This window comes from Hemicordylus capensis, chromosome 2 (genome assembly GCF_027244095.1).
Source record: "Hemicordylus capensis ecotype Gifberg chromosome 2, rHemCap1.1.pri, whole genome shotgun sequence".
NCBI classification, from domain to species: domain Eukaryota; kingdom Metazoa; phylum Chordata; class Lepidosauria; order Squamata; family Cordylidae; genus Hemicordylus; species Hemicordylus capensis.
The window spans coordinates 164,428,836-164,456,112 of NC_069658.1; the positions used below are offsets into that span (position 1 = coordinate 164,428,836).

At 45.9% G+C, this 27,277-nt stretch overlaps 2 protein-coding genes across 8 annotated transcripts in view; both read right to left on the minus strand.

The window, feature by feature from the left end:
- Positions 1–17,616, minus strand: part of LOC128342835 (transcription factor HES-2-like) — a 33,367-nt gene extending 15,751 nt beyond the window's left edge. Inside the window, exon 1 of the mRNA XM_053290852.1 lies at positions 17,564–17,616. Coding sequence (XP_053146827.1) covers positions 17,564–17,572 — 9 coding nt within the window. The 5' untranslated portion in view covers positions 17,573–17,616. The remainder of the gene's footprint in view (positions 1–17,563) is intronic.
- Positions 17,529–26,872, minus strand: COPS7A (COP9 signalosome subunit 7A). Of its 7 annotated transcripts, none has more exons than XM_053290850.1 (8): positions 26,582–26,786; positions 25,808–26,018; positions 23,608–23,683; positions 22,863–22,951; positions 22,581–22,783; positions 20,246–20,351; positions 18,681–18,835; positions 17,529–17,629 (listed from the first exon to the last, which is right to left on the minus strand). In XM_053290850.1, the coding sequence occupies exons 2-8, from the start codon at positions 25,967–25,969 to the stop codon at positions 17,623–17,625; spliced, it is 798 nt and encodes a 265-aa protein (XP_053146825.1). In that variant the 5' UTR covers positions 25,970–26,018; positions 26,582–26,786; the 3' UTR covers positions 17,529–17,622. The 7 variants fall into 7 exon arrangements, with proteins under 7 accessions (XP_053146825.1, XP_053146822.1, XP_053146819.1 ...); XM_053290847.1 differs by lacking the exons at positions 17,529–17,629; positions 26,582–26,786 and adding exons at positions 17,831–18,472; positions 26,834–26,872; XM_053290844.1 differs by lacking the exon at positions 17,529–17,629 and adding an exon at positions 17,831–18,472 and having other exon boundaries at positions 26,713–26,827.
- Positions 26,873–27,277: the final 405 nt, after the last annotated feature.

Here is a 27,277-nt window from a genome sequence, read left to right on the forward strand (position 1 = left end):
CCTCCTTTTTGAGGGAAGACTTAGAAAGCATGCCCATTTATGTGGTTTGAGACTGCAATCCTAAAAATTCCACAAGAATTCACCTTCAAGAAACTTAATCAAGATACTGACATGTCTAAATTAAAGATACCCCACTTCCATCCCCTGATTGTCTGTGTTCCCTTTTTTTGTTCCAATCTCTACAAACCTAAAAAAAGTCCCATGTTTTTAAACTTAAAGGCTGCTTCTCCTCTCCCCTCACACCTTAATCCACCTCCTGCAGATGCTTTTCCCCATCCCCTGCAGAGACAGACTGGAATTTCACAGCCCTTGCATAATAGCTCCTAATGTTCCATCTCAGAGGAAGTGCATGTCTCTAATTTGCAGTGAGAGCCAGGGGAGGAGTGGGGAGCATTTTCCAAAAGAACCTCACAGTGGTGGTGGTGGGGAGATTTTATTTACTATGTATGTATTTAATAGCTTTAGCCCACAATGCTTCTTCCAATGAAGTTTGTCAATAGAGGAAGCTACATTCCTTCAGCAATAATATATAGCACCTTTTGAGCATTTATGTACATCATCTCAGCAGTTACAAGAGTCTTATAAGGTAATTATTATCGCCATATTGTGGATGCTGAGATACTAGATGGCCTTAGGTAAGCCACTGTATGTATGCTGCAGAAAAGAATTGAACCCAGATCTCTCAAGCTCACATTTTTAGCCACTACCCTACCCCATCTCTGTGAGGGAGCACACAAACCCAACAAGAAATGATAGCAGGTGCACACTGGAGAGATGCTACTAAAATGTCTTGACTAGTGAGCTAGAGGTTGCCGGTTCGAATCCCCGCTGGTGTGTTTCCCAGACTATGGGAATAGAGGAAGCTATGGGAAACACCTATATTGGGCAGCAGCAATATAGGAAGATGCTGAAAGGCATCATCTCATACTGCGCGGGAGGTGGCAATGGTAAACCCTTCCTGTATTCAACCAAACGAAAACCACAGGGCTCTGTGGTCACCAGGACACCGACTCAACAGCACACTTTACCTGTTACTAAAATGAACTGTGTGTGTCCTCTGCTCCTGCATCCAGAGCCATTCTTCAAACTGCAACAATAGCTTTGAGGATGAAGCAACTCACTGTTCCAGGGAGCTTTATGTGCCTCTTGATTATTCTCAAGGGACTCTGACACAATCCCCACATGTCATCCAGAACATCACAGCTCTTTGGAAGGGTTCAGCAGAGCAAAGCTGACAGCTCTAGGGCCAATTCACACAATCGGATGGGCTTGTTGGGACTGGCTCGAGTAGATGCGTGCAGCATTCCACTGGTGGCCGAACTCACAATGCAGCCCTTATTTACTTCAGATCTGGCAACTGTATGGACTCTGAGTGGCACTGCGTGATGCAACTGGGCTGCTTCAACCCATGCCAGTATTTCACAAATCCAATTAACATGCATTAACAACTCTCCAAGTTGCATGAATTGGGCCCCAGAGAGTCCTTTTAATTTGAAATGTTGAAGGGGACTCAAGAGAAATTATACTTGATTGGTGAAAAAAGCAAGTTGCTGAGGGACACAGGGTGGTGCCTGCACCTCTTCAGAGAGGGCTGTTGAAAAGGCAATGGAATGAGGATCATGATCCAAATATGGAGCCATCCTGCTTGCCAGACATCAATTCTCAGTAAAGTCTTCAGGTCAGGAAACTGTGTCTCTTTGTACTTCACCGGTACTTTTATTAAGTCTCTACAAATTACATTTGTCTACACTACTAGTTGACTGGGGTTTGGGGCAGAGAGATTAAATTCAACTAATGGATAATTCCCCAGCAGTTGCTACACTGAAAATGTTTGTGAGTCAGAAGGGCACATTTCCCAGTAGAACTTCAGAGTGAACTTAAGCTGCCTTTTACTGAGTCAAGGGCTTTGGTGCATCTAGCTCAGCATTGTCTGCCTAAGGCAAGGTGCCCAATTCTGCCTTGTGGGGGCCAGCGCCTCCTCACATGTCCTCCTACAGACTCAAACCAGCCTTTTCAAAACCAGTCTTTGCAAACTCTGAAAATGGCATGAAGGCCTCCTCTCTCCTCATGCTTCTTGCAAGCTTTACACTGAGTGCGAGGAGACGCTCTCCTTGCAAAGCTTGCTCAGAGAAGAGCTGCTCTGAATGGCCGTAGCACAGGGCATCACGCTGCCCTGCCGGTGCCCTAGTAATCAGCTGCTTGAGGTGATCGCCTCCCCTTGCCTCATGAAAGGGCCGCCCCTGTTGTCTACACTGATTGACAGCAGCAATCCAGGGTTTCAGACGGATATTTCCTCCCTATCTGGAAATTGTGTTGTCGAGTCGGTGTCGACTCCTAGTGACCACAGAGCCATGTGGTTTTCTTGGTAGAATACAGGAGTGGTTTACCATTTCCTTTCAACATCTTCCTATATCGCTTCTGCTCGATATAGGAGTTTCCCATATTCTGGGAAACATGCCAGCAGGGATTTGAACCAACAGCCTCCTGCTCTCTAGGCAGGCTGCTTCCCCGCGAAGCAAATGCTTCGTTACTGAGCTACAGCCCTTCCCTTTCTAGCTAGGCATGCATGTGTGTATAGTATTTAATTTTGAGGCTCTACACAAAATCCGTGTGTAGAGCCTGGGAGGGTTCTGTGGGGAGAGTGGGCTTAGCCCACTCTCCCTGCAGACGAGCAGCTGCTCGTTGCTGGGCGGCTGGATCAGCCGCCCACACAACTACTGGCTCTGTCACAGAGCCGGTAGGGGCTGCAGGCATCGGGGGCCGCCCGGCTCCTGGAAGTTCCAGGATGCCCCGTGTGAGTGCACGAGGCATCCTGGAGAGACCCCCGACACCGGGAGGCTCATTTTAGCCTCCTGGCGGAAGTCTCCTCACGTCACCACGAGTGACGCCGTGGTGACTCATGATTGGGAAAACGGGGTTAACAGAGTGCTTGATCCGCTAACTCCATGGGGGGGTGTCTTTGGCCGGCTAGCCGCCAAAGAACCACCGGGCTCACCCGCGAGCCAGGTGGTTCTCAAGATGAGGGGAAACCGGGCACGGTCCCCCCCCCCCGCCATCCTGAGAATAGCCTCCCTGTCTCTCAGTTTGACACTAACAAATTACAGGATGTGGCCCTGAATACAGAATTAAGCTTCCTGAGAATCTCAGTTTTCTTTTTAAAGCGATGTCTAGCTTTTATAGCAGTGGAAAAACTATGGCTGACAGCAATGCAGGCAATGAGGCTGTTGAAATCTCCCAAGCCTCCAAAGCCTGACCAAATAACATTTCTAGTACACTTCAGTGCTCTTCACCCCACAACTATGGAAATGGGAATCATGCACAACTGTACCGACTGCATATTAAATTATGCAAAGTACGCAATTCTGCATATTTTTCTTAATTTGTATAAGATATACAGGTCACAGGAAATTTTATTTAAGCATGAAGAATATGCATAGAAATCAGTTTTGCTGCCCTCTTGCTTGCATTAGCTGACATGGCATGCAGCCTACCACCTCCATAAGGATCCACTGTAGGGCTCTTCCAAACTTCAGAGGAAGCACAGACGCTGCCCTGAGACGACGACTCAGGAAGCTGTGTTTCTGCATGTTTCCCCATTGTACCAAGCGGGGAAACCTGAGGAAATGCAGCTTCTGCAATTACAGTTTCAGGGTGGTGGTGGAGCTTCCCTTGAAATCCAGAAGAGCCTGCAGTCGATCATTATTGAAGCAGTATACTGCGCATCATGTCCGTCAGTAAATCCCCAATATGCAACGTTTTGGCCGTAGCTCAGTGGTAGAGTATCTGCCTTAAATGCAGAAGTTCCCAGGTTCAGTCCCTGGCATCTTCAGGTAGGGATGGGAGATACTCTTGCCTGAAACGAAGAGTCTCTGCCAGTCAGGGTAGACAATATTCAGCTAATGGGCCAATGGTCTGACTCAGTCTCTGTCCTATGTTCCTATCTTGTCTGTGTTAGAACTGAGAATTCTAAAGCAGGGTTTCTTAACCTTGGACCCCCCAGAATTCTTGGACTACAAATCCCAGAATCCCCAGCCACATAGGCCTGTCTGGGGATTCTGGGAGTTGTAGTCCAACAACATCTGGGGGCCCAAGGTTAAGAAACCCTGTTCTAAAGCATTGATTGTAGTGCCACAGTAACCTCTTCTGGCCACTGGAGGCATGAGGAGTTACGTTGATAAGTCTCTCTTGGTCAGTTAAGAGTCAGAACTGTTCAGTTGTTGCGGAAGGTTAGTGCCTGTTTGTGTACGTTGTACACAGGGGTGCAGCTATAATTGAGTGGATGGGTTCAAAGAACCCGGGCCTCCAAGCTTCTGAGGGCCGCCCAGATCCACCCCTCCCTATTTTCTTCATTATCTCCCTCACTCTGAGGGGCCACCAGGGAGAGAGGTGAACACGGGCCCCCTCTCCCCTAGCTATGCCCCTGGTTCTATGTCTCTCAGTATGTGATGTTTTAGTTCCTAAATACATCTTTATTTGTTTTTTGAACTCAGCCTAATGTCTCCAGCTAATCTCTTGGGCTGAACTGCTTTACCACCAGAGCATACTCTGTAGTGTTTCTCCTCACACGCCTCAACGGTCTGTACTCGGAAGAGTACATGAACACATGAAGCTGCCTTATGCTGAGTCAGACTGTTGGTCCATCTAGCTTAAGTATTGTCTATACCAGGCCTGTTCAACTCCAGCCCTCCTACAGATGTTGGCCTACAACTCCCATAATCCCTGGCTATGGGTCACTGTGGCTGGGAATTATGGGAGCTGTAGTCCAAAAACATCTGAAGGGCCAAAGTTGAACAGCCTCCGTCTATACTGACTGACTGATAGCAGTTCTCTGGGGTCTAGGGCAGGGGTTTTTCCACAGCCCAACATGGAGGTGGCCAGGGATTGACGCTGCGGCCTTCTGCATGCATAGCATATACACAGAACATGATTCTCCACTTGGTTTGAGCTTGTATTTGCCACCATTCTGCTCTTCCACAATGGTGTTCATGAATGATTATGCGTTCCTCCCAAGAGATTATTTATTATTATTATTATTATTATTATTATTGAAGCAATCTAGAAAGATGGTGGCAGACTGATAAGCATTCTTACATGGTCCAGGTCCCCAAAACACCTCTGACACCTGGACACTGTGGGACAAGGAAGCAGAGGTCATATTTGTAAAGCAGAGATCAGATCTGTAAGAAAGCAACATGTAGATAAGATAACTTAAAGGCAAATGCACTGCAGAAAATCAAAACCAAACCAGAATGAAGGAAGGAAAGCTGTGTTGTAACCTTGTCTAAGAAGAGTTTACTGAAGCTCACGGCTCTGTTCTGGGTATGCCTCTGCCAGGTCCCACACTGGCCTGATTCCCACCCCCACCCGTTTGCTCACAGCTGATAGCAAAGAGGGTTAAAAATGAAGAGAAATTTCAAATTAAAATCAACAGCTCCAGTAATAATGTTCAGCACTTATCTTGCTCTTTCTATTTTCCAAGTGATTTACAAATGTTAACTAATTAATTAATCTCCAACATTCTCCTTATCTATAAAATTCAAAATCATGCTTGGGAAGATAAAATCCTTGGCGTTTGGGTGAAAGGCAGTAAGAACCCACTAAACCTGCTGCCTGTGAAATGCAATTAGGCAATGAAGCAGAGATGGCTTCCCAGGCACAGTCATGCTGATACATTCTCCGTCGTGCTTTAAGTTGCAAGTTCCAGAGAAGACAGCCCTTCTCCCAGTGAAACAACTGGGCACGTTCAGCTTCTATTAAAATAAATTGTTTGAACAAGGTTTCTGGTCCCTTGTACGGGGGGGGGAGGGGGAAATGTGCAGGCAGAATTCGACTCAATTGATCCATAACACCTTCTGGTGTTTTAGCCAATGAGTGCAAAGCCAATGGGATTGGACACACTCTTATCACTTTTTATTATAGCTCAATTGCATTTTATTTAAAGTGTAATAAATGCAATCTCTGTCATTTTAAACTGTAAGGGCCAAATCTCTTACAGATTTATTTTCTGCATTTTCTGAGAGCAGCACTGAGGGAGGAGGCACTGAATCCTTTCTGCTTGTGCCCTTATCCTGATCTAAATCTAAAGTGGCTATTTGTCCATGGGGGGAAACGTACAGGTACTGCTATGGCACCTAAATGTTTTACCCCTACTCCACAAGGTAAATAGCAGCTTCAGGGGAGAAATTTAAATGGGGAAAACAGTGCAGGGGGGAATTATTACATCCCTTCCTTGGTGCTGCTTCCCTGACCAATCCAGGGGACCAATTCACAGGCAGCCTCTTTGAACCTTAAAAAAGGGGGTGGGGGAGAGAACCAATCATCTACGTCCCATCAACTCATCCAGCTTGGCCCACTGCTGCTTAAGTTTTTGCTGTTTTGCACTGACTTGCAGTGGCTCCTCCACCACCTTAGGACTCCCACCCCTGCAATGTTTCTGGCTCCAAGCCTGGACATCTTAATAAACAGGATGAAATAAGCTCTTGTGTGAGGAGGAATCATATACTGGCAAAGATAAATTTGCCTTGGTGAAGGTGACAGGATAGTTTTCAACCCTCTTCCAAGCATACCCTGCTACAATCTTTCCACTTGTTATGCCTCTGTTTCTCTTGAAGAATGGGAGGGATTGTGAAAGGTAATGTCTGGGTTATCACACTGCAGCAATGTCCTATTTCCATGTCTGATGCCCTCAGATCTTTCCCTCCCCACATCCCTTGGGATTCTTGGATAAAAAAGATTCAGAGTGGCTGTGAAGTGATCTCCATCCTTCCCTTTTGTGGATCTGAAAAAGCCCATTTGGTCTCCATCCTGCAGATTCCTGCTGCTTCTCTGCATGCCTTAGGACTACAGCTACCATTCTCCTCTCCTTCGTCAGATGATCATCCTCTCCCCTTCCCTCCCTCCGTTTTCACACTGGCTCTGCCTTTCAAAGGAAGGAAGGTGACACAGAATTTTGGCAGGTGCTCAGGGATTAGGTGGTATCAGACCACCATTAGCACCTCTTTCTCATATGTTACTTTTCACCATGTCTTAGCCCTGGCCATTCCCCTGCCCCACCGCAACCTGGTCTTGAAGGAAGGGGGTAAAAAAATGTACAGGAACTCATATGCCTCTTTGTTGTAGAAAAATATTTGATTGATTATTAAATGGGGGAAAGCCACAAATTTCCCCCGCCAACAACTGCAATACAAACATTTGAGGAGAGTCGTAATTGCAGCTGGGAAGGGAGAATAAATTATTGTTTTGGTTTGTTTACAATATGACATCAGTGCACATGGCACTCTACAGAATAAGTCTCATAATGGTTGGCAGTATGACAAATCAATGTGCAGGCCTCAGAAAGAGAAAAGAAAAAGAAAGAAAGCATACCCACCCACAGAGGGAAAGAAGGGGTCTCAGGAACTTTCTGTTTTGTTCCTGATGAGGCCACAGTAGGCATGGACACTAATAGGTTGTTTTGTTTATTCTCCAGAATCTTTATCGCAGTTTTTTTCTCTCCTTTCGCTTCCCTCTCTTTCTTCTATATTGCGTCCCCCCCACCCCGCTTTCCTCTTTCCTTTCTCCCCTGACCCTTTCCCTTTAATACCAGGGCCCTCTAGGGACAAACATCTCAAAAAGAAACTGGAAAGGGACTACAGCTAAAAGGCTACCAAAACAAAACAAAACAAAACAAAACAAAACAAAACAAAACAAAAAAACAGTTTCCAGGGAACCCAAGGCCTAGAGTTTTGTAGAAGGCTTCCTCCTGCACATAAGCCTTATTTAGACATCATGTTGTACCTGCATTCAGACGAGTGTTCAACACTCATACAATCTTCTAGCCCTATTCACATGCTATGCTTAGCACTCATACAAGTGTACAGTGTACACAGGTACATATCCGTATGTTATGTTGAATGCAGGCACATCAGTACATTTCCTGTCTGTACCATGCATCTGAGGGCCCTGTACCTAGATTCACTTTTTGAATGAATGCAGGTGTAGTCATCCACATAGAAATGTGTACAGACATCTGAACACAGGTACAACACAATACAAGAGCTCAAATGGCATGGATGGGGGAGGACCATGCTCTGCTACAAATACAAAAAGGACCATGGAGAATCAGCGGACTCATCCAGTTACCTTGTTAAGGTCAGATGTTTGTTCATGGTTGTGATTATATCAGCTTGTACTCATAGTTATCCAGTCAACCAAAAGCATGAAACAATACAAGGCTAGAGTGGCATGGGGAGGGGGAGAGACTGGGGAGAGGAATGGCTGATCACAAATACAGTGCCCCTAAGAAGCGGAGCATGTCAAGAGCTATGTGGATGGAGAAAACCAGGGAAACCAAAAAGCTCAGGGAGCAATTGCTCCTGGCCTGAACAAACCGGTGGTCTAGGGAGCCAGACTTGCTAAATGATTCAGATGTCCAGGTGTTCTGACTCAGGACCTTCTAGCTCCATAGAACTGGTGCAGGAAGGCAGTCATAGTCCTATGGAGCTAAAGAGGACAAATACTAGCTGTTCCAAAGTGTGAAGTAGCAAAACAGAAGGGACTCAAAGGCTAAAGTGGCAGGTGTCCAAAGCTTCTGTTGAAAGGCCTCCTAGGCCCTCCAGAGGTTTTCAGCATGTGCTCATGGAAACACCGATATCCCGTGGAAGCTTATCAGAGGGTCCTCCATCTAATGCTGGTGGGCAGATTCAGTAGATTATTAGCCTGCAGGCAGGGCCTTGTTAATTTTATAATTGCACAGAGCCTAGTCATTTCAATTTGTTTTGTTATTCAACTTTTAAACATCTTTCCACAAACCACTCCAAGAGGTCTCCACAAAAATATACCAAAACACATTCTGAACAAAATTAACTTTGTAAGTAAATATATTAGTTACAACATAAAGATGCCCTATAATTCAACCTTAAAGTAAGAAGTTATATAGATTTGCCTAATAAAAGCACAGGATACTTATTTATTACCATAAATCCTTCCCACTTAGACTCAACAATTTTATCTCAACTATGTTAAACTATCCATGCCTCAGCGGTAACCACAGATGTGCTTTTTCTTTACCAAATACTACAAGTAATATTTCTCATAGCTTGTTCACTTATTTATTTTTTTAATGTATTTTTCTTTTCCAGATTCTCATAAATGCTAGAGTAAAACTTTTCCATCCTTGACAAGCAAGCATGGAGATTCAAGTCTTGCTATAGTACCACCACTCTGGAAGTATAGTCTAATTTCTGCCCCCCAACAGAGCTGATGTTAATAACACATGTATCCTCAGCTTGAGTCCAGCAGGGCCTAAACTATCTGCTGAGTGCTGGATTAGATTCGCAGAGGACCTGCTGGATCCAACATACATCTGCATTGTGTCCGCCTAGTTTCATCCATCCTGCCCAATAGTTTTTGCCCCCTCATAGGTGAATTGTCAGCACGTTATGACACTGCTGCAGCACCGAATTACATCTTTTGAAGAAGTTAACTCCCCGTTCCAAAGTCATTAAAAAAAACAAAACAACAACAACATTACTTCAAGCTGGTAGGTTGTGGTCTCCTCCCCTCCCTTTCTTTTGCTTCCCTCCCACCCTCATTTGCATGAAAGCAAGGAAAACAGTGTTTCGGGTTCCCCCTTTCCCAAGTGGTGGGAAGCTCAGGACAGATTTTGGAGGGTCACCTTCCTGTAGAAGTATTAATGCCTCTGTTTAGTATTCATATGGCTGTGCTTTCCACTGCAAATCTAAGTTCATGTATTTTATATAACTTATAAGGATAGACAAGTAGTCCAGTTTCCCATCTGTCCCCAGCATCATTCCCAATTCCCATGACCTCTCTCTAACACAAACCTCAGCTGCTTTTTCCCATGTGACCCAATGAGACACAGGCCAAGGGCGCTTTAGCTCCCCCCTCTATAGTGTGAACAGCAACAGTCTTTGGCAGAGCCTTCTTCTTGCACATCTCAACAGCTGCCTCCCATAAATGTGCCAATATTATATGGAGAGTGCTCAGTAAAAGCCTTCTTTGCTGTTCATGCTGGAGAGGAGCAGGTTAAGGAGGCAGCCTTTGACTTGTGAATCAGCTAGGAGGCATGTAAGTCACTGTGTAGACCCAAACTCATGAATGAATGAATGATCTAGCCTCTAGGCTCAACTTTTCAATTCTGAATAGGGCCTCAGGCCATGGTCTGTGGAGGGTTCTGGCAGTACACCCAAGGCATTTTAGTGCCAAAGGCAAGAGATCCAATTAGCACTCCCCCAATGGTAGTAATTTTTTTAAAAATAAAGTTTACATTTTTATTGCCCTTTAATGGGCTATAACTATAATAAGGAGCCAGCGTGGTGTAGTGGTTAGAGTGCTGGACTAGGACCGGGGAGACCTGAGTTCGAATCCCCATTCAGCCATGATACTAGCTGGGTGACTCTGGGCCAGTCACTTCTCTCTCAGCCTAACCTACTTCACAGGGTTGTTGTGAGGAGAAACCCAAGTTTCTCCACTCTGGGCTCCTTGGAGGAAGAGCGGGATATAAATGTAAAAATAAATAAAAAATAAATATAACTTCTGCTAGCTCCTTCACCCTGCCCCATAGCAGTAGGACCAGGCTTTCCTGCCTGTCACTCTTAGGGCTTTTCCACACAATGACTTATTTCGTATCTTTTAAAGCTCCCACCATATGTAACGTCAGGCTCTCCTGTGAGCTCCAGATGCCTGTGTCTGGTTCTCAAGAAACTGGTCTCTCCATGCCAGTTCCAACGAGATACAGAACACCGCCCTTGTGCTATTTTTTTCAGCGACTCCTGCTGGTCAGTGCTTCCTTTCCTGTCTCCTCTCATTATCTATTTAAAATGGTTGTGAAGAACGGAAAAGTAAATGCTGGCTAGCAGGCAGCACGCCAAACACTGTGGCAGGACGGTACTCCATGTCTAGCTGGAGCACCCAAACTTGCAAAGAGGGATAACAAGCATCTTCAAAACCCAATGCAAACACCTGGCTGGAGCCTGCAGGAGTGGTAGTCACTGAGCAAGGGAGGAGCTTTAAAAGATACAGAATAAAACCACCATGTGAGAAAGCCCTTAGAGCACTACCCTGAAGTGTTTGCTCCTCCTCAGTGCATATCCAGGTAACTTTAAAGTGGGAGATTGGGAAATGAACCCTCTTAGCAAGGGCAGTATTTCAGAAAGGTGTGATTGGGGGATGGGAGAAGTTTCAGCTTGGAGGGATTAATTCTCAGCAAGGGTTAGGCCCACTCTTGGATATATTTGAAACAATTGCAAAAAACCTTCCAAAAATGCCACATATCAATAGTCACATTCTAGTCACATTCTGTCTGTCCACTACACTGGCTGTCCCAGGTGTCATGTGCCTTAGAGCAGGGGCTCTCGATCTTTCCCCCCTTGCAGACGACTTGGAAATTGCTTGGGGTCTTGTTAGGTCACTTTATAAATGGTTTATTGTTTGTTCTTGGGCACCTTTACAGAGTGACTGCAAAACAGAAGTGCTTCACCAGTCTGCAGCAGCCACATATTGCTGTGGACCACTGGTGTTCTGTGGGCCACCGTTTGATCATCTCTGTCCTATTACTTCTATGAATATGTATAAACGTATAAACGTATAGCATGTGTGTGTTTATGTTATATAACATAAACACATACTTTTCAACCAAAGTTCTTAAAACAATTTATCCAGAAATAAATAATAAATAAAAAGGTGCCCTATCTCCAAAGGGCTCACAATCTAAAAATAAACTTAAAGTAGATGTCAGCAACTGACATCTGGAGGGATGCTGTACTCTGGATGGAAAGGGGGCCCATTGCTGTCTCCTTGTGAAACGTAAGAGAATCACTAAAGTTATGGAAGGGAACGCCGACGTCTACATTCTGAGGGAAAGAACAGATTTTTGCCCTGCTTCTCCTGTACATCAAACAACAGCTGAAGTTTAGTGAAATTTCTGATGATTGGCCCCACCAAGGAAGTAAATGTTTTCCTCACCATGTAATAAATCAATCGGGGCCTACATTTTAAAAGCAAAGGGCCTGTGCTTTTTGGACACTCACCCAGTACTTTGGCCCATTGACAATGTATAACAAAAGCCACCCTTTAGTTAGCCCAATATAAAAGTGCTCCTGAGGAGCAGTCACACATTAAGGGAGCTTTTCATCAATAGTTGCCAACAATAGGAAGCAATAAAATGGGCAGATCCTACAAGCAAGAGATTTTTTAAATCACAGTTACTTTTGCTGAATAGGACTTCGTGAGTAAACATTACAGGAGTATCTTTACCAAGGAGAAGGAGGAGCATTGCTGGATTTCATTATAGCACTATATTAAAAGTGCTGCACGGAACCTCCATTTTAATTCCACTTCCTGCTCATTGTCAAGTGAGGAAGCAGCCATAATCTGAAGTATCAGCCATGAGACTGGCTGGGTGACTCTGGGCCAGTCACTTCTCTCTCAGCCTAACCTACTTCACAGGGTTGTTGCGAGGAGAAAGTATGTGTGAGAAAGTACTCCCAAAGTATGGAGTACACCGCTCTGGGCTCCTTGGAGGAACAGCGGGATATAAAATGTAATAAATAAATAAAAATAGTGAGGGAGGAAATGGTAGCATCTTGACTCGCTACAAACCAAACAAGTGTGGGATGTTTCACTCTAGACTGGACCATTGCTGGCCCACATAGCTGAAGGAACAAGTGCTGTATGCAGAAGCATCCTGGCGGAAAAAGGTACCTACCTTTCCTTAGGACACTTGCAAGGAAAGTAGCGCTATTGTGGTTTAGAACCCAAGTAGGAATACAGGGTTCTGCCATCTAGAGCAGGGGTCCTTAAAACCATCTTCTTCAGGGACCCCTTTTCACACCAACTCCTCTGCCAAGGAATCCAACGTCGCATGTTGCTGAAAACTCTGCACTGCAGCATGTTCTAGGATACATCTTTGTTTTCTGAAGGGGCACTGGGCCTCACTTCTGAGCCACTTGCATGGAAAAATGTGAACTGCCCCATAGCTATTGCTCTCTTGCAGCTGTGTGTTGCATAAGACCGATTCTGCTGGTTAGGCTGTTTTTCAGGAAAGCTTGTCTGCTTGAATCCATCTTCTCATTTAGCATCTCCTAATAAGTTTCTGAAGAACCCTAAGACTCCCAGAACGCAGTCTGAAAACCACTAGCTCAGAGACATGCCTTCTGCTGAGAATACAGCCATCACAGCTCCCCTGGCCCCTGAAACTCCTACTGGTTCATCTATTTAAATAAGCACTATTTGGGCTGTTCAACCAACGTATTTAAAAAAGCTACTCGATATGGTGATGAGGGACAGTGTTTCTGTCATCAAGCTTGGCTATGAGCAGATTAGAAAATCAGCTCTTAACAACAATTTGAAAGGAGTTAGTTAAACCCCCAAATCCTTGAAAGACTACAGCTACTTGGAGCTTAGATACAGTGCATACTGAGCAGCTTGGCCACCACTCTTTGATTAACAGCCCGTCATTTAACTCTGCAACTGTCATAAGCCTCAAGATGGTTAGAAGAATTTTTTTTTCCCTAACAGAGGACAAAATGGGAATGGAGCTTAAATGCAGCACAGCACAGCCGGAACAATACAGGGAGAGGAGGCTTTTCTTTTAAAATAAAATGGTTTGAGAGAGAGTGAAAGCCTGGAAGATGGGAAGAAAATGCAAATGCAGCCCTTTCAAGACAGAAAGGTGAAGCAGCCACCTCAGGCAGCAGATTCTGGGCACTATTAAAGACAACTGAGTAGGAGAGAGGAGAGACCTGGTTCATGGAGCACAATCCTCCAGGACATTCTCCCACAACAGCCCCAGGAAGGGAACTATGAGCGTGCGGCACAGTGGCTCTCTTTTGAGCACTAAAGAACAGTAAACATGAAGAAAGCAGAGCCCAAGTATCTTTCTTCATTTCCTGATGATGGCAGAGGAGAGGAGAGAACTGCTGCAGTTGGCTGCCCTGCACCCCAAAGAGGACCCACAGCCTTTCAAGAAAGTGACTTTAAGAATTACATTTATTGCAAATGTCTCAGGTTAAGTGGGTCAAAATCTCAAGAAGTCCCTGGAGAGGGAACAATTACAGTCTTGTCTTCTTGCATTCCACTTAGGGGTGGAGACTGCCTTGGTCGGCCTGATGGATGATCTCCAATTGGCAATTGACAGGGGAAGTGTGACGCTGTTGGTCCTCTTGGATCTCTCGGCGGCTTTCGATACTATCGACCATAGTATCCTTCTGGAACGTCTGAGGGGTTGGGGGTGGGAGGCACTGTTTTACAGTGGTTCCGCTCCTACCTCTCAGACAGATCCCAGATGGTGTCGATTGGAGATTGTTGCTCTTCAAAATCCGAGCTTAAGTATGGCGTCCCTCAAGGCTCCATACTTTCTCCAATGCTTTTTAACATCTACATGAAACCGCTGGGAGAGAACATCAGGAGATTTGGAGCCAGGTGTTACCAGTACGCTGATGACACCCAGATCTACTTCTCCATCTCAACTTCTTCAGGAACTGGCATGTCCTCCCTAAATGCCTGCCTGGAAGCAGTAATGGGCTGAAGAATAAATTGAAGCTGAATCCAGATAAGATGGAGGTACTTATTGTGCAGGGTCAGAACTCTAGAGATGATTTTGATCTACCTGTTCTAGATGAGGTCACACTTCCTCAAAAATAACAGGTTCGCAGTCTGAGAGTACTTCTGGATCCACACCTCTCCCTGGTTTCTCAGGTTGAGGTGGTGGCCAGGGGTGTTTTCTATCAGCTTCGGCTGATACGCCAGCTGCGCCTGTTTCTCGAGAGCAATGACCTCAAAACTGTGGTACATTTGTTGGTAACCTCCAGACTTGACTTCTGTAAATGCACTCTACGTGGAGCTGCCTTTGTATGTAGTCCGAAAACTTCTGTTGGTTCAGAAAGGCAGCCAGGTTGGTATCTGAGTCATCTCTGAGAGACCACATTACTCCTCTGTTGATGGAGCTACACAGGCTGCCAATAGGTTTCCGGGTAAAATACAAAGTGTTCGTTATAACTTATAAAGCCCTAAATGGCTTAGGCCCTGGGTATTTAAGAGAGCACCTTCTTCACTATGAGCCCGACCACCCATTGAGGTCACTTGAGGAGGTCCGTCTCCAGTTGCCACCAACTCATTTGGTGGCTACACAGAGATGGGCCTTCTCAGTTGCTGTCCCAAGATTGTGGAATGCACTCCCTACCGAGATACGAGCCTCCCCATCTCTGGCAATTAAAAAAAAAAAAACAACTTCTGAAAACACATCTCTTCAACCCAGCTTTCTAGGCTTTTTAAAACTTGTTTTTAAGTTGTTCTGGCTATTTAACTGTTGTTTTATGACGTTTTGTTAATTATTGTTTTATGCTGTTTTATAATGTGTTTTAATTGTTAATTGATTTTCTTTTTATTATTTATTTTTACATTTTATATCCCGCTCTTCCTCCAAAGAGCCCAGAGTGGTGTACTACTATTTTAATGGTGTTTTAATGTGTAAAAACTCTGAGCCTTTTGGAAGGGCGGTATAAAAATTTAATAATAAAAAAATAAAAATAAAGTACCTTCTCCAGCAGACAGGCATCTGCCCCCACAGTGACCCATGTGTGTTCCTGCATAGAAATACACATTTGGTCCCCCTCCTATTAGGCAACACCAAGCCCTTGCATGGTCACAAGTTATTTGGTGCATCTGCAGCAGGGGAAGATCCATGAGTATCCATAGGAGGGGTTTTTTTTTGGGGGGGGGGAGAGCATATTCATACAATAGTTAAACAGAAAGCTAAAATGTTACTCATGCAGTAGATTGCTGAAGCCAGGGGACAACTGTTCTCCCTGCAGTTGCTCACATAGGCAAAGCCTTTCTTTGATGTATTCCATGTGTAAGGGCAGCTGTGCCAGTTTTGGCCATGGCTAAAAAGACCCCCAGGCTCTTTGTGTAATTTGGGGTGCCATGTAATAGGGATGGAAAAGCAGCAAAAAAACCATTCTAAATGAATCAATAGAAGTACAGGTCATAGGAGTTTAGGTCAAGTGAGCCTGCCTGTTCAAGAGGAGGTATGAATGAGAGATTTTCAGATCTGTGCCAGAGAAGGAGTTTATGTAGGAGCTGTTGCTCTACAGACCTGATGCTCACAGTTTCTCTTGCCAAAAGGGAAGGGGGGCCTGAATAGCAGACTGAATTGATTCATTGATGCCAGTGTTAATGATCAGATGTTGAAACGCTTGAGTATAAACACACCCAGCAGCTCCCCTGCTTCCCCCCAATGCCAGACAAGACAAAGCTATTGGCACACTGGTATGTTTGCCTGACTGTGGGAAACCCCTATATAGGAAGATGCTGATAGGCATCCTCTCATACTGCGAGGGAGATGGCAATGGCAAATGCATCCTGTATTCTACCAAAGACAACCACAGGGCTCTGTGGTCACCAGGAGTCGACACCAACTCAACAGCACACTTTACTATGAGTGTGATTTCCTGCAGGCTTGAGAGCAGGTGCTCGGAAGTGTCCATTTTAGGAGTAGTTACTTATTTAGTTATATTTATATACCACCTGCTGTGTATCTCTAGGTGGTATACACAATTTAACACAAATATGACAGTAAAAACAATTTCATAGAATAAGAAATTAGCCTTGCTTTCCACTTTAAAATCACTACATTCCCTCTCCTCCTTTTGGTGTCTTAATTCTCCTTCCCCACTTCTGGTTCTATTAGACTAAGACTATGGTCAGGGCCTCTCATATTTTAACTGGAACACTTTATATTGTTACATCAGCATCTCACCCGACCTTCACAAAATGCCATTTGGCACAGAGAAAGGTTATTCTAATTTGTCCACCCCAAGAGACAAGCTTGATTGAAAGAGGAATCACATGCCTGAACAGAGATTTGAACTCAGGGTCATCGTATCTCCTAAAGCACACTAACTCTACCTGGAATTAGTGTGTCATAGAAAGCCGATGGCTATGAAAAGGAACACTTACATTCCTGGAAGCAGGACTGACTTTTACTGTGCTACTCCTGAACATCGAACAGTTGAACCTCAGTGAGATCTCTGCTAACCAGTTACATCCAGAATACAGATGCATGCTTCTCTTCCACTTTAATAAATCAGTGGATGTCAATGTTTTGGCAAGTGCACATGTAAAGGCCACAATATGAGACAAGTACCTGCAATAGTGCTTACTCAGTTGCTGATGGCATAGCATCATTCTGCACCAAATATAAGGCAGTAACAGAATGCTAGAGAGGGAGGGAGAGGCTTAACTCCTATACCAAAGCCACACACTGCTCCTTCCTATGTTTTTGGCAATTTCGCATTTCCCACATAATTTTTTAAAAGATGAACACAATTAAAAACATGCAGTTTCCTTCATCAATTCTCTTTTCTTGCCACTATCCTCCCTCCTGGAATGCCTAATTTCCCTTTTTTGTCTGTAATGCCTATAGTGCCCCCCCACTCCAGGAAAAGGGGACACATCCATATACCAGTTGGACAGTAAGCAGAGAGGAAATAGCAAATATTTAGCCCCAAAGGAGGTCTAGACTGCTAGATTCTTAATATATTTTAGTGCAGCATTTCCCAACCTTTATCATCCCAAGGCACACTTCTGGCACTCATTTTGTAGGTTGTCATCTTTATTATATCAGCATCTGAAAAAAAAAGCAAGGCTCAGCTCTCTCCGTTCCCTAGTCTTTCAAGCAGATTGGAGAGGACTGCCATGCCATCTCATCGGTTGGCTCCGCCCTGCTGCCTGCCCACAAAGAAGAGGCGCCTCTACTGCTGTAGGCTGAACCCTAGGCACTGGCCAAAGCACTCCACAGGAGAATGAAGTGACACCAACGAAAAGACCGTTCCTGTAGATATGTCCATAGATTTATTTTTAAATCGCTTTATATATTTATACTATTTTTAAAAACAATCCTCCCAACACACGCACACGCCCCTCCCCTCTGCCGATCCCGGCAAACGCAAACAATTGAGATGTCAAGCTGTGTCCCAGAGCAAACATCCAAGGGTCCACCCACAGATCTAAAGTGGCTATTTGGTGCCAGATCCATTTCCACCCAGGCTTCCATAATATTCTTTTGGTGCAAGAGTAATTGAAACAGAGGTTATTTTATGGCTCTTTAAAATGCACCCCACAAGACAACAGGGGTGGTGGTGGGGAGACAAAGAGAAAGACAAGGCAGAGAAAAAAACTGGCAACATGAGAAACAGAAAAGTTGTGGGAAAGATTGCTAGATAGCGAGAGAGAGAGAGAGAGAGAGAGAGAGAGAGAGAGAGAGAGAGAGAGAGAGAGAGAACGCAGCGGAACATACAAGGAGGAGTGGGGAGAAGGAGAGAGAGGGAGGGAGGGAGGGAGAGAGAGATGCACAGAAAGACATCCAGCTGGGAGAAGAAAGCACCACACGTGGGACACCTGCTCGTCCTCCCCAGCCACACAGGAGTCCTGCTAGTTTGATTTAGACCAGATCTTTGCGCTGCCTCGGAGCCTGCGGAGAAGGAAAATGTCTCAGAATGAGCACCAGCAGGCACTATCTGCCTTATGCCCAAACTAGAGGCTTTTATAGACTCTACAGGTTAGCAGATTAGCACCGCTCCCAGGTCAGGAGCTGAGCTGTAGGTGAAACACCAGGGCTCTGCTCTTCTGCCCCATCTGCAGAGAGGCAACGGTCAGACTTGACTGGGACTCCACCTCACCCTTTGCCCTTGGAAGCCTTTTTGCTGGCCTGGCGCTGGTTGGTACCCGGAGCAGGCTCTCGGAGTTCTGACAGATGCTGCTCAGGATCCTGGGAAGTGGCTGCTGCAGCCGCTGCTGTCGTCACCTTAATTGTCTTCTTCAGATTTGCCACCTGCTGGGGCAAAAAGATGGGGAGAGAGAACAAGAGGAACAAAATTAAAGTGCCGAAGACAGATTTCATTATACTGGAGAAAAATTCACAGATATGGATCATAACAATACAGGAAAGAGATTTCACCAGGCATCGCAGCAAGCAAAGAGCCAAGGATTTCTCTTGATGACCTGCCACTCCAAGGTTCTGGGTTTAATGCTTTAATAGCCCCAGACTCACACAAGTGTTGCCTACACTTCTGATAACTGAGGCACATTTATTTTCTCATTGGAAATTGGAGATGCTGCCTTGCACCAGAAGAGTGTTACTTTTTGGGGTGCTAGGGTCTCTCCTCACAGAAGCATCTCCCTCACCCACATGTCTTTATGCATGTCTGTTATAGGGATGCCTCCTGATTGGAAGGAGACCAGCCCAGAGCATCTGCTCATGCAGAGTTGGAGCAAGCAGCTTTGAATAATTCTGCAGAATGTCTGCCTCAGGAGTAACTGAATATTCAAAACACATCCAGGACACGACTACCCAGCTCCAGTGGAAGCAGGGCCTAAGAAGGACATCATGCAGATTCACAGTGTACCCTTTGTGGGTGGGTATGCTGGGACTACCTTCTCTCACATGGACCTGCCTGTCAGTTGATATCTGCCATAGAAGCCCTTCTCCAGGTGCCTTTTATGGCTGGGCAAGCAGCTACTGGAGAAAGGGCCTCATCAGGAGTGGCACCCAAGTTGTACAACTCCCTCTCTAAACGTGTGTGCTTGGATCTTTCTTTGCTATGCTTTAGGTGCCAGGCAATATTTGTCCTGCTCCTGCAACTCTAATAGCTTTTAACAATATTGGGATCATTTTGGGGTTTTTTCTGTTTTTTTGCTGCTTACCAATATTTTACTTGGGCTTTAAAAAAAACAAAAAAACAGCTGGTTTTATTTTAATCTGCTGCTTTTGTGTGTGTTGTTGCCGTTCTCTATGTTTGTGGCTTTAATTTCAATATTGTAAGCCACTTTGAGGCCACCTGGCAATAAGGTGACAAAAACATCTAATAAGGTGAATGACGGCATCTAAGTCATCTCCCCAATAGAAAGTAAGAGTGTGTGTGTATTGCAAACTATGCACTTGATTAGGAATGTGGAGAAGTTTACTGGATTCCTAGTTGTATTATGTGCAGAGGCACAACTCAATGCTACATGCTTTAACTGTCAGAATAGTTTGGAACACACATACTCTGCATTGTGACCCAGCGAAAAAAAGCTGAAAGTCAGAAAATGCCACTTAATGTTCCAGGAGTATAAATATAATACTCCTGAGGACATGAGGGACAGGTGGGAGGCTGCTAGTTAAGATATGAGAGACAATGTTTTTCAAATGCACCCTCACTTCTGGAGTCAGAGGTGAGGCTCTGGTGCAGCCCTATAGGCTCACCTCACTCTCGATCTGCTGCTTCAGACCCAGCTGTTGCTCCTTGTGTTGATTGGCTCGGCTAACTTGTTCCTCAATGCTTGAAAGGACAACCTCACAGCCCTGGCACCTGAAAATAATAGACAAGAAAGGTGAAACAGGCAGGACAGAGGCCCACAGAAGAGTCAAGTAAAATCCAAACAAACGCTAGACAGGAGAAGCTCAAGAAGTACCAGGCTTGGAGAACAGGAAGAAACACACATCAAGGAAGGGGAAGATGAACACAATATGTTTGCACAGAAACAATAGTGAAGAAAGAAGTGGATAAGACACCAAGAGTCATCCTGGGAGAATGCTGAATTGCAGACTGCTTACACAGACACAGAAGCCTTGATGACAACACAGGATGAAACATACAAGATCGCAAACAAACATGCGCATGGATGCATCATCAAAAGATCTTGGCTGCATTATTCTGCAACACTGCACAACACAGAAAAAGAATTCAGCTTCCAAAGAAACTTGGTTTTCAGTTGTAAAAAGAAAAAAGCAAGTTCCTAGCCCTTGTGTTGCAAAGATCTTAAAAGATGAAGGCAATGCCTGATGAAATCTCAGTAGGTAGCAGAGGAAGAGGAAATATTTTCTGTGGTCCAAAGTTGGGTGCTCAGTGTCCTGTATGTTCTTTGCCCCTTTGTTAAGTCTAACAAACACAGAATAAAGTCATGCAAAGTTGTAAAGAGATAGACATGCACAATAAGAGCAATTATAGAGATTTGCCTCATTTGCAGAGTTTGCACAGATCACAGAATTCTCTTTTTGTGGCACAGAATTCTGATGCTTACAATGCAGAATGTACACTATGTTCTGATCCTGGAGCCATTTGTGAAGAAATAACAGAAGAGGATTTTCAAGGACTAATGGTACAGCAGGGAAATAACTTGCCTAGCGAGCAAGAGGTTGCCGATTTGAATCCCTGCTGGTATGTTTCCCAAACTATGGGAAACACCTATATCGGGCAGCAGAGATCGAGGAAGGTGCTTAAAGGCATCATCTCGTACTGTGTGGGAGATAGCAACAGTAAACCCTTCCTGTATTCTGCCAAAGAAAACCACATGGCTCTGTGGACAGCAGGAGTAGACACCGATTCAACGGCACAACTTTACATTTAAGGTGTGGTGAACAGCCTCTTAGCCAGTCTCACAATGAATGACAGAATTAAACATGGTACTGATCAGGGGGCTGATGGTGAAAACAGCAGCTTCAGTTTCTCCCTGCTCGCCATATAAAATAAATGCAAGGCATAAAGGCCATTCTCACGACCAAGCCTACCTGGGCTCCTACCCAGGTAGGGCTGGTCGTGAGAACTGCCAGGATTAATTCCAATTCCGGTGCTCCTCTACTGGGTAGCCTTGGTTTTGTACACAGGCTAGGAGTGAAGTGGGATGTGTGCACAAGCGCTCTTCTACCTTACCTCAGCCATCAGTTTGAGCTTCCACAGAGCCAGGTGGAAGGAGCATCCTGGCAGTGGGGAATCCTCCAATCCACTGTGTCCCTCGCATGGTGCAGTGTGGGATACAGGAGGATGAAGTCTAGTTCCCCCTTCCCCACCGCTACCTTATAAATACGACAAATATTTATATACACTTTTCAACAAAAGTTTCCAAAAGTGGTTTACATAGAAATAAATAAATAAAATGGCTCCCTATCCACTGTTGACTCTAAGGCGTATGCGTGCTCACAAGTTTTTGTGTGTCCACTCAGTTCATTTTAGATCCCGCTCAGGTTGAATAGGGAAGGCCCCACTCTGAATGCATGTGCACGCACACTGCCTTGATACTGCCACCCAGAACAAAATTCATTCCGCACACAGATGAAAAAAATTAGAGGGACCACTGTCCCTGTCCCCAAAGGGCTCACAGTTTAAAAAGAAATGTAAGACAGACACCATCAACAGCCATTGGAGGGATGCTGAGCTGGGAATGGACAGGGCGTTACTCTCCGGCTGGTAAATAAAGAGAATGATCACTGGGATCACTCACGATCCAATCATGTGGGTGCACCATGTAGCAGAGCCTGGGAGTGGCGAGGGTCGTAGTGTCCTGCCTTCCCCCACCCTCAGGTGGTTGTGGGGAAAACCTTATAATTTTGTGCAACCTCCTACAGGAACCAATAGCATGGAAAACACAGTTGCTGCTTTCTGCATCAGTCTTATGACCAGCTAACAGTCAGTTTCTCTCACAGAAAAGACTCAGGCACAACATACCACATGTGTAACATGATGTGTGTGAGAGGGCGATTCTCTGCTATTCTTGGGCCTGTGCTCCCTACCCGCAGATGCAACCTGAGAGAGTCTCCTTACCACTCCTGAAGGGTGCGGGTGATGGCGCTGAGCTCCTCCCTGCGGATATCCCGCCCAATGCTGTAATCCACCTCTAGGCGCTGGTTGCGCTGGTCCAGGCTTCCACGCAATACATCTGCATACACTGCCTCAATAACCAAGTCTTCTAGTTGGCGCACATTCTTAAGCTGAAGTTGCTCCAGGAGCACTGAGTAAGGGATGCACTGTAGGGACACAAGTCAGTGTGAGGGGCAGCCCCCAGAAAAGTGAGGGGAACAGGCCACAAAGGCATATGCATACTACCTTGAGTTTGGAAGCTAGTGTGACGACCGAGAGATGGCGCAGTTTGTTCTTCTGAGCCTCTGTTAAAGGAGGCAGATTCCCAGCTTCAGCTGCTCTCGGGAGATAGAAAAAAACAGCTGTCATCACAGCACGTTAGATGCCCTTAAATCCCTGCTTCCAGTGGTGGGCCAAGATCCACCCACTCTGCAATACACCAAAGTTCTTTCACATTTTTCATGCCCACTTCCTTTCTTTGGGTCAGACACTCAACCCTCAACTGCTAAGGTTGCTTCTCTTCTCAGACACAACTTCATTTACATCATTATGAAATTTACATGAAGACACACAGACAAATCTTTCCAGGCAGCTAGTGATCCCACACAGTCTCTTTCACCCTTTGGGATTCAAACCCTGCAAGTACAGACATCATACCAGCAAGCCATAAGTCAATGTATTTTCTGCTTTTAACTTTCTTCCTCAAGAACAAGGATACATGCCACACAAACCCATCATACTTCAAGACATAATCCAAGAGTGGTAGAAAAAGCAGCCATTACAAGCGAAGGGAGGACACAAAGAGCAGAGCAGAGGATGGAACAGAACCTAGAGCTTGGAAGCTCTTGGTCAACCTCCAGCATACTCAGTTTCATACTCTGGGATACGACGTTTGTGCATTCTGCCCCTGTTCTTGCTCTTCTGTGCCTTCCCTCTCTAGCCATTTCTCCCTCTCTTGACTTGAGTTTCCTAAAGACAAGAGGAAACATACCCAGGTAATCTGTATACGTCCCATAGGCAAACACTGTGAGCAGATGGAAGACAGAGGAAAACTCGCTGTCAGCTAGCTGTAGGGAAGTGGGGAGTGGAGGAGGGGGGAAAAAACACATACACCAACATTCAGCATAAGCAGCAGAAAAATAGGGGGGGAAATCCTATCTACTTGCAAATTCCTTCCCAATTTGCTCCAAAAACAGTCTGGCCACATTTTAAAGTAAATTAAATAAATAAATAATAAAATGTTTTACCCTTGCCGCAGGATTCTCAACAGTCTTGGGGGCAATAAGTTGTAGGCCCCTCCAATGAGCTGCACCCATCCTAGTTCTATTTCCTAGGCCTAGGAAAGCCAGCATCTGGGCTCAGCTGTACCACTTCAGACTGCTTACAACTCCCATCATGTGAACAGACTGGGAGTTCACATGGTGGAATGCTCCTCCACACAATAAAAGGTCCCCTGCACAGGGGAAGCGAGGAAGAAGAGTTCTATCCAAGCCTTCTCTTCAGCATGTCACCCCAACCCAACACAGTCTGAAGTGGTACAGTCCAGGCACAGGTTTACCACCTGAATGAGAACAAAGCCACAGGGTGCATTAGTTATACACAATGCTTTGATGGCAGAGATGTTGCATTCTACAGATGCACGAATGGCAGCATTCTGTACATGGGAAAAGGCATTTCTTTTCTCAGATAGCATATTTATTATTGTGACAGGTTTGGGGGAATATCATAAGCACTCTACTGGAAATTATTGATGACACAATGGGGCTATTCTCACGATTAGCAAAAATCGGGCTAGGAGACCCTAGCCCGATTTTTGCTGATCGTAAGAACCACCGGGCTCAGCTGCAAGCCCGGTGGTTCTTGAGTGGCTAACCCACTCAAGTAGCCTGCCCCTTAGCCCGGGTTTGCGGAGCAAGCGCTCTGCAAACCCGGGCTATTGGATCATGAGTAGCCATGGCGCGGCTCCACGGCTACTCACGAGCAGACCCCCGAAGGGGAGGCAAAAAGCCACCTCCTGACTCCGGGGGTCTCACCAGCAAGCAGGCTCCGTCATGGAGCTGGCAATCGTGTGGGCGGCCAATACGGCCGCCCAGGGCTCCTTCAGAGATCATCTGTGGGGAGAGTGGGCTTAGCCCGCTCTCCCCACAGTTTCTCCAAAAGCAGGTCTCACGGATCGTGAGACCCGCCTCAATGAGTGACCAGAAACACAAGCTTCTCCTCACATTCTGTGAAGCTTTTGTTTTAAAAATCCTTTCAAGATTAGGTGCTTCAGAAGCATGGGAATGGGGGTGTGTGGGGGGCAGGGGGGGAGTCTATTCCTGGTTCTGTTGGTATAATAACCCCACCCCTACTCCTTTAGCCGAGTCCATGTAGTAACACTCTCTCAAAAGAAAACATATATGAGGAAATAAAGGAAAGCAATCATGTACAGAGTGCCTTTGCCTCAGCACTGAGAAATTACAACCTGTATCTACACACTTGTCATTAAGAAGAGGCACATCCATGCAACCCCAGCAGAAAAAATCTTTTAAAATTAAACATTACCCCAAACTCCCTTGATAGCATTCTGAGAACAGAGCCCCCTCCCTAATTTTCTTTTAAAATTCTAACCTTCAGAACTTCAGATACATCCTGTGCTGATTTTCCATGCTCAGCTATTAATACAGGTGGCCCTCAATGTCTGTGGTTTCAGCAACTGTGGTTTTGTGTATCCACGGATGGGTCTTAGAAACCCCATTTCATTAGCCATGGTACTAAAAATAGGCAGTTTTCTCCTATCCACAGTTCCTGGGCCACCAGAGGTGACTTTCATGGTCACTTCTGGTCCAGAGGCAGCATGGAGCCATTTTGTGGCTCATGTTTGCTTAAAAAAGAGCCCACAAAAATCAACCAAAAAATATTAATCAGGCATCATCTCATACTGTGCAGGAGGAGGCAATGGTAAATCCCTCCTGTATTCTATCAAAGACAACCACAGGGCTCTGTGGTCGCCTGGAGTCGACACCGACTCGACAGCACACTTTACCTTTACTAAGTCAGTGCTGAAAGAGGTGGTCTTGCAGAACTGAGTCACCAATTAACAGAGACAGGAGAAGCTACTCAGACACAGGACAGAGGGGCTTTAAGCTCTCCATATATCTGGAGCAATACAATGTTCTCAGAGCCCTCACCCTCAGAGTTTCAGGGCTCACCTCTCGAACATTGGGCATGTCAAGCAGCTCCCCAAAGACATAAATGCCAGGTGCTTCCAGCACTTGATGGATGAGACTGGCCAGGGCAGCTCCACGGGCCGATTTTGCCAGCAGCAGGAACTGCTCCTGGTTTTGCCCAGTCACCTTCACCTCGGCTGCCATGCTGTCTCTGAATCAGTCTCGTCCAGGGCCAGGCTGCAGCCCCCGCAACCTAAAGGAATAAACAAAGCATGACGACAGCTGGCGCTTTTCTTCACACATGTTCCCGAAAGCAACCAAGCCCTGTTAAACTTGCACATTCACCACACACAGAGTTGTTAGACTGTTGGGACACACTTTTGACAATACTTCAGAGCAGCCAACCCCTGCCATACCTGCTCACACAGTCGAAAGAGACTGATGAGAGTCATCAACCGAATGGGTCAATAATTCAACCCCCACCACCCTCCCTCTGGGCGGTAACTCTTCCTCACAACTAAAAGCAAGGAAGGCTTCAATCCTAAGCAGACTCACTGAGGAGAGAATCAAGTCCTGCTGGGCTCTGAACAGACACGGTAAAGAACACACGGGGAGAGCTGTCTGTGTGAACAGGGCCTGGGAAGGGAGAGAGCGGGGCGAGGGAAGGAGCAACGGAGGAGAGCGTTCCAAAGCGGGGAGAAGAGCCAGAGAGCAGTGCAGAGGCTGTGGGGCCGGGGGTGGGGGGCACGCCAAGGCCAGAGGAGGAAACAGCAGCGCCTCTTGCCGCGTGGGGCGAGGGGGGCACGCTCAACTCACGGTCCGGAGCGGGGGGGCGCCGCCTCTACCCCACTGCAAGCGTAACCTGACACACCAACAACTTTCGGCGGTTTCCCCAGCAGCGCCAGCGCCGGCCGCTCCTCCCCGCCGGGCTTCCCCCACCCCACTACCTGAGGGCCTCCCCTGCTTTGCAGGCAGTGGCTGCCGCGGAGACCTCCCGACCCTGGCCCAGAGAAGGACCACTTCCGGGTTCGTGACGCCACAGCTGCCCTTCAGGCCCCGCCTCCTTACCCTCCCATTGGCCAGTTCTCCGTTGACGGACAGTCCTCCCGGCAAGAGTTTTCTGGGGTGCTGCTGGGGAGTTCAGGGCTTCTGCTTTTGAACCCCCAGTGGGGAAGGGCCGCGCCAAGCTGTCGTCCCGTGCCATGCAGCAGGGCGCACACCCCCCACTGATGTTGGGGTTGCAAAGGGGGCTACTGTCTTTTAAAAAACTGCAATGTTAGTTTTCTCACCTCCAGGGAGTCGCTGGTTATTACTTAAGAATATTATTACTTATTATTATTATTATTATTATTATTATTATTATTATTATTATTATTATTATTATTATTATTACTTAACAATATTAATAATATTATTACTTAAGTAATAATAATACTTATTATTACTTAAACTGCTTATTTGCTTAGATCCACTTCAGCCCAACTGCAGGCCTGGCTATGGGACAGAAACCAC

Excerpts from the sequence above, each read along its gene's own strand:
- COPS7A (XM_053290847.1), bottom strand. The coding sequence starts at position 25,969 with ATGGCAGCCGAGGTGAAGGTGACTGGGCAAAACCAGGAGCAGTTCCTG. Across the intron at positions 22,784-22,862 it reads CACTAGCTTCCAAACTCAAG|TGCATCCCTTACTCAGTGCT; the intron begins GTAGTATGCATA and ends GTGTCCCTACAG. Across the intron at positions 18,473-18,680 it reads AAGGCTTCCAAGGGCAAAGG|GCTCCGAGGCAGCGCAAAGA; the intron begins GTGAGGTGGAGT and ends CCTTCTCCGCAG.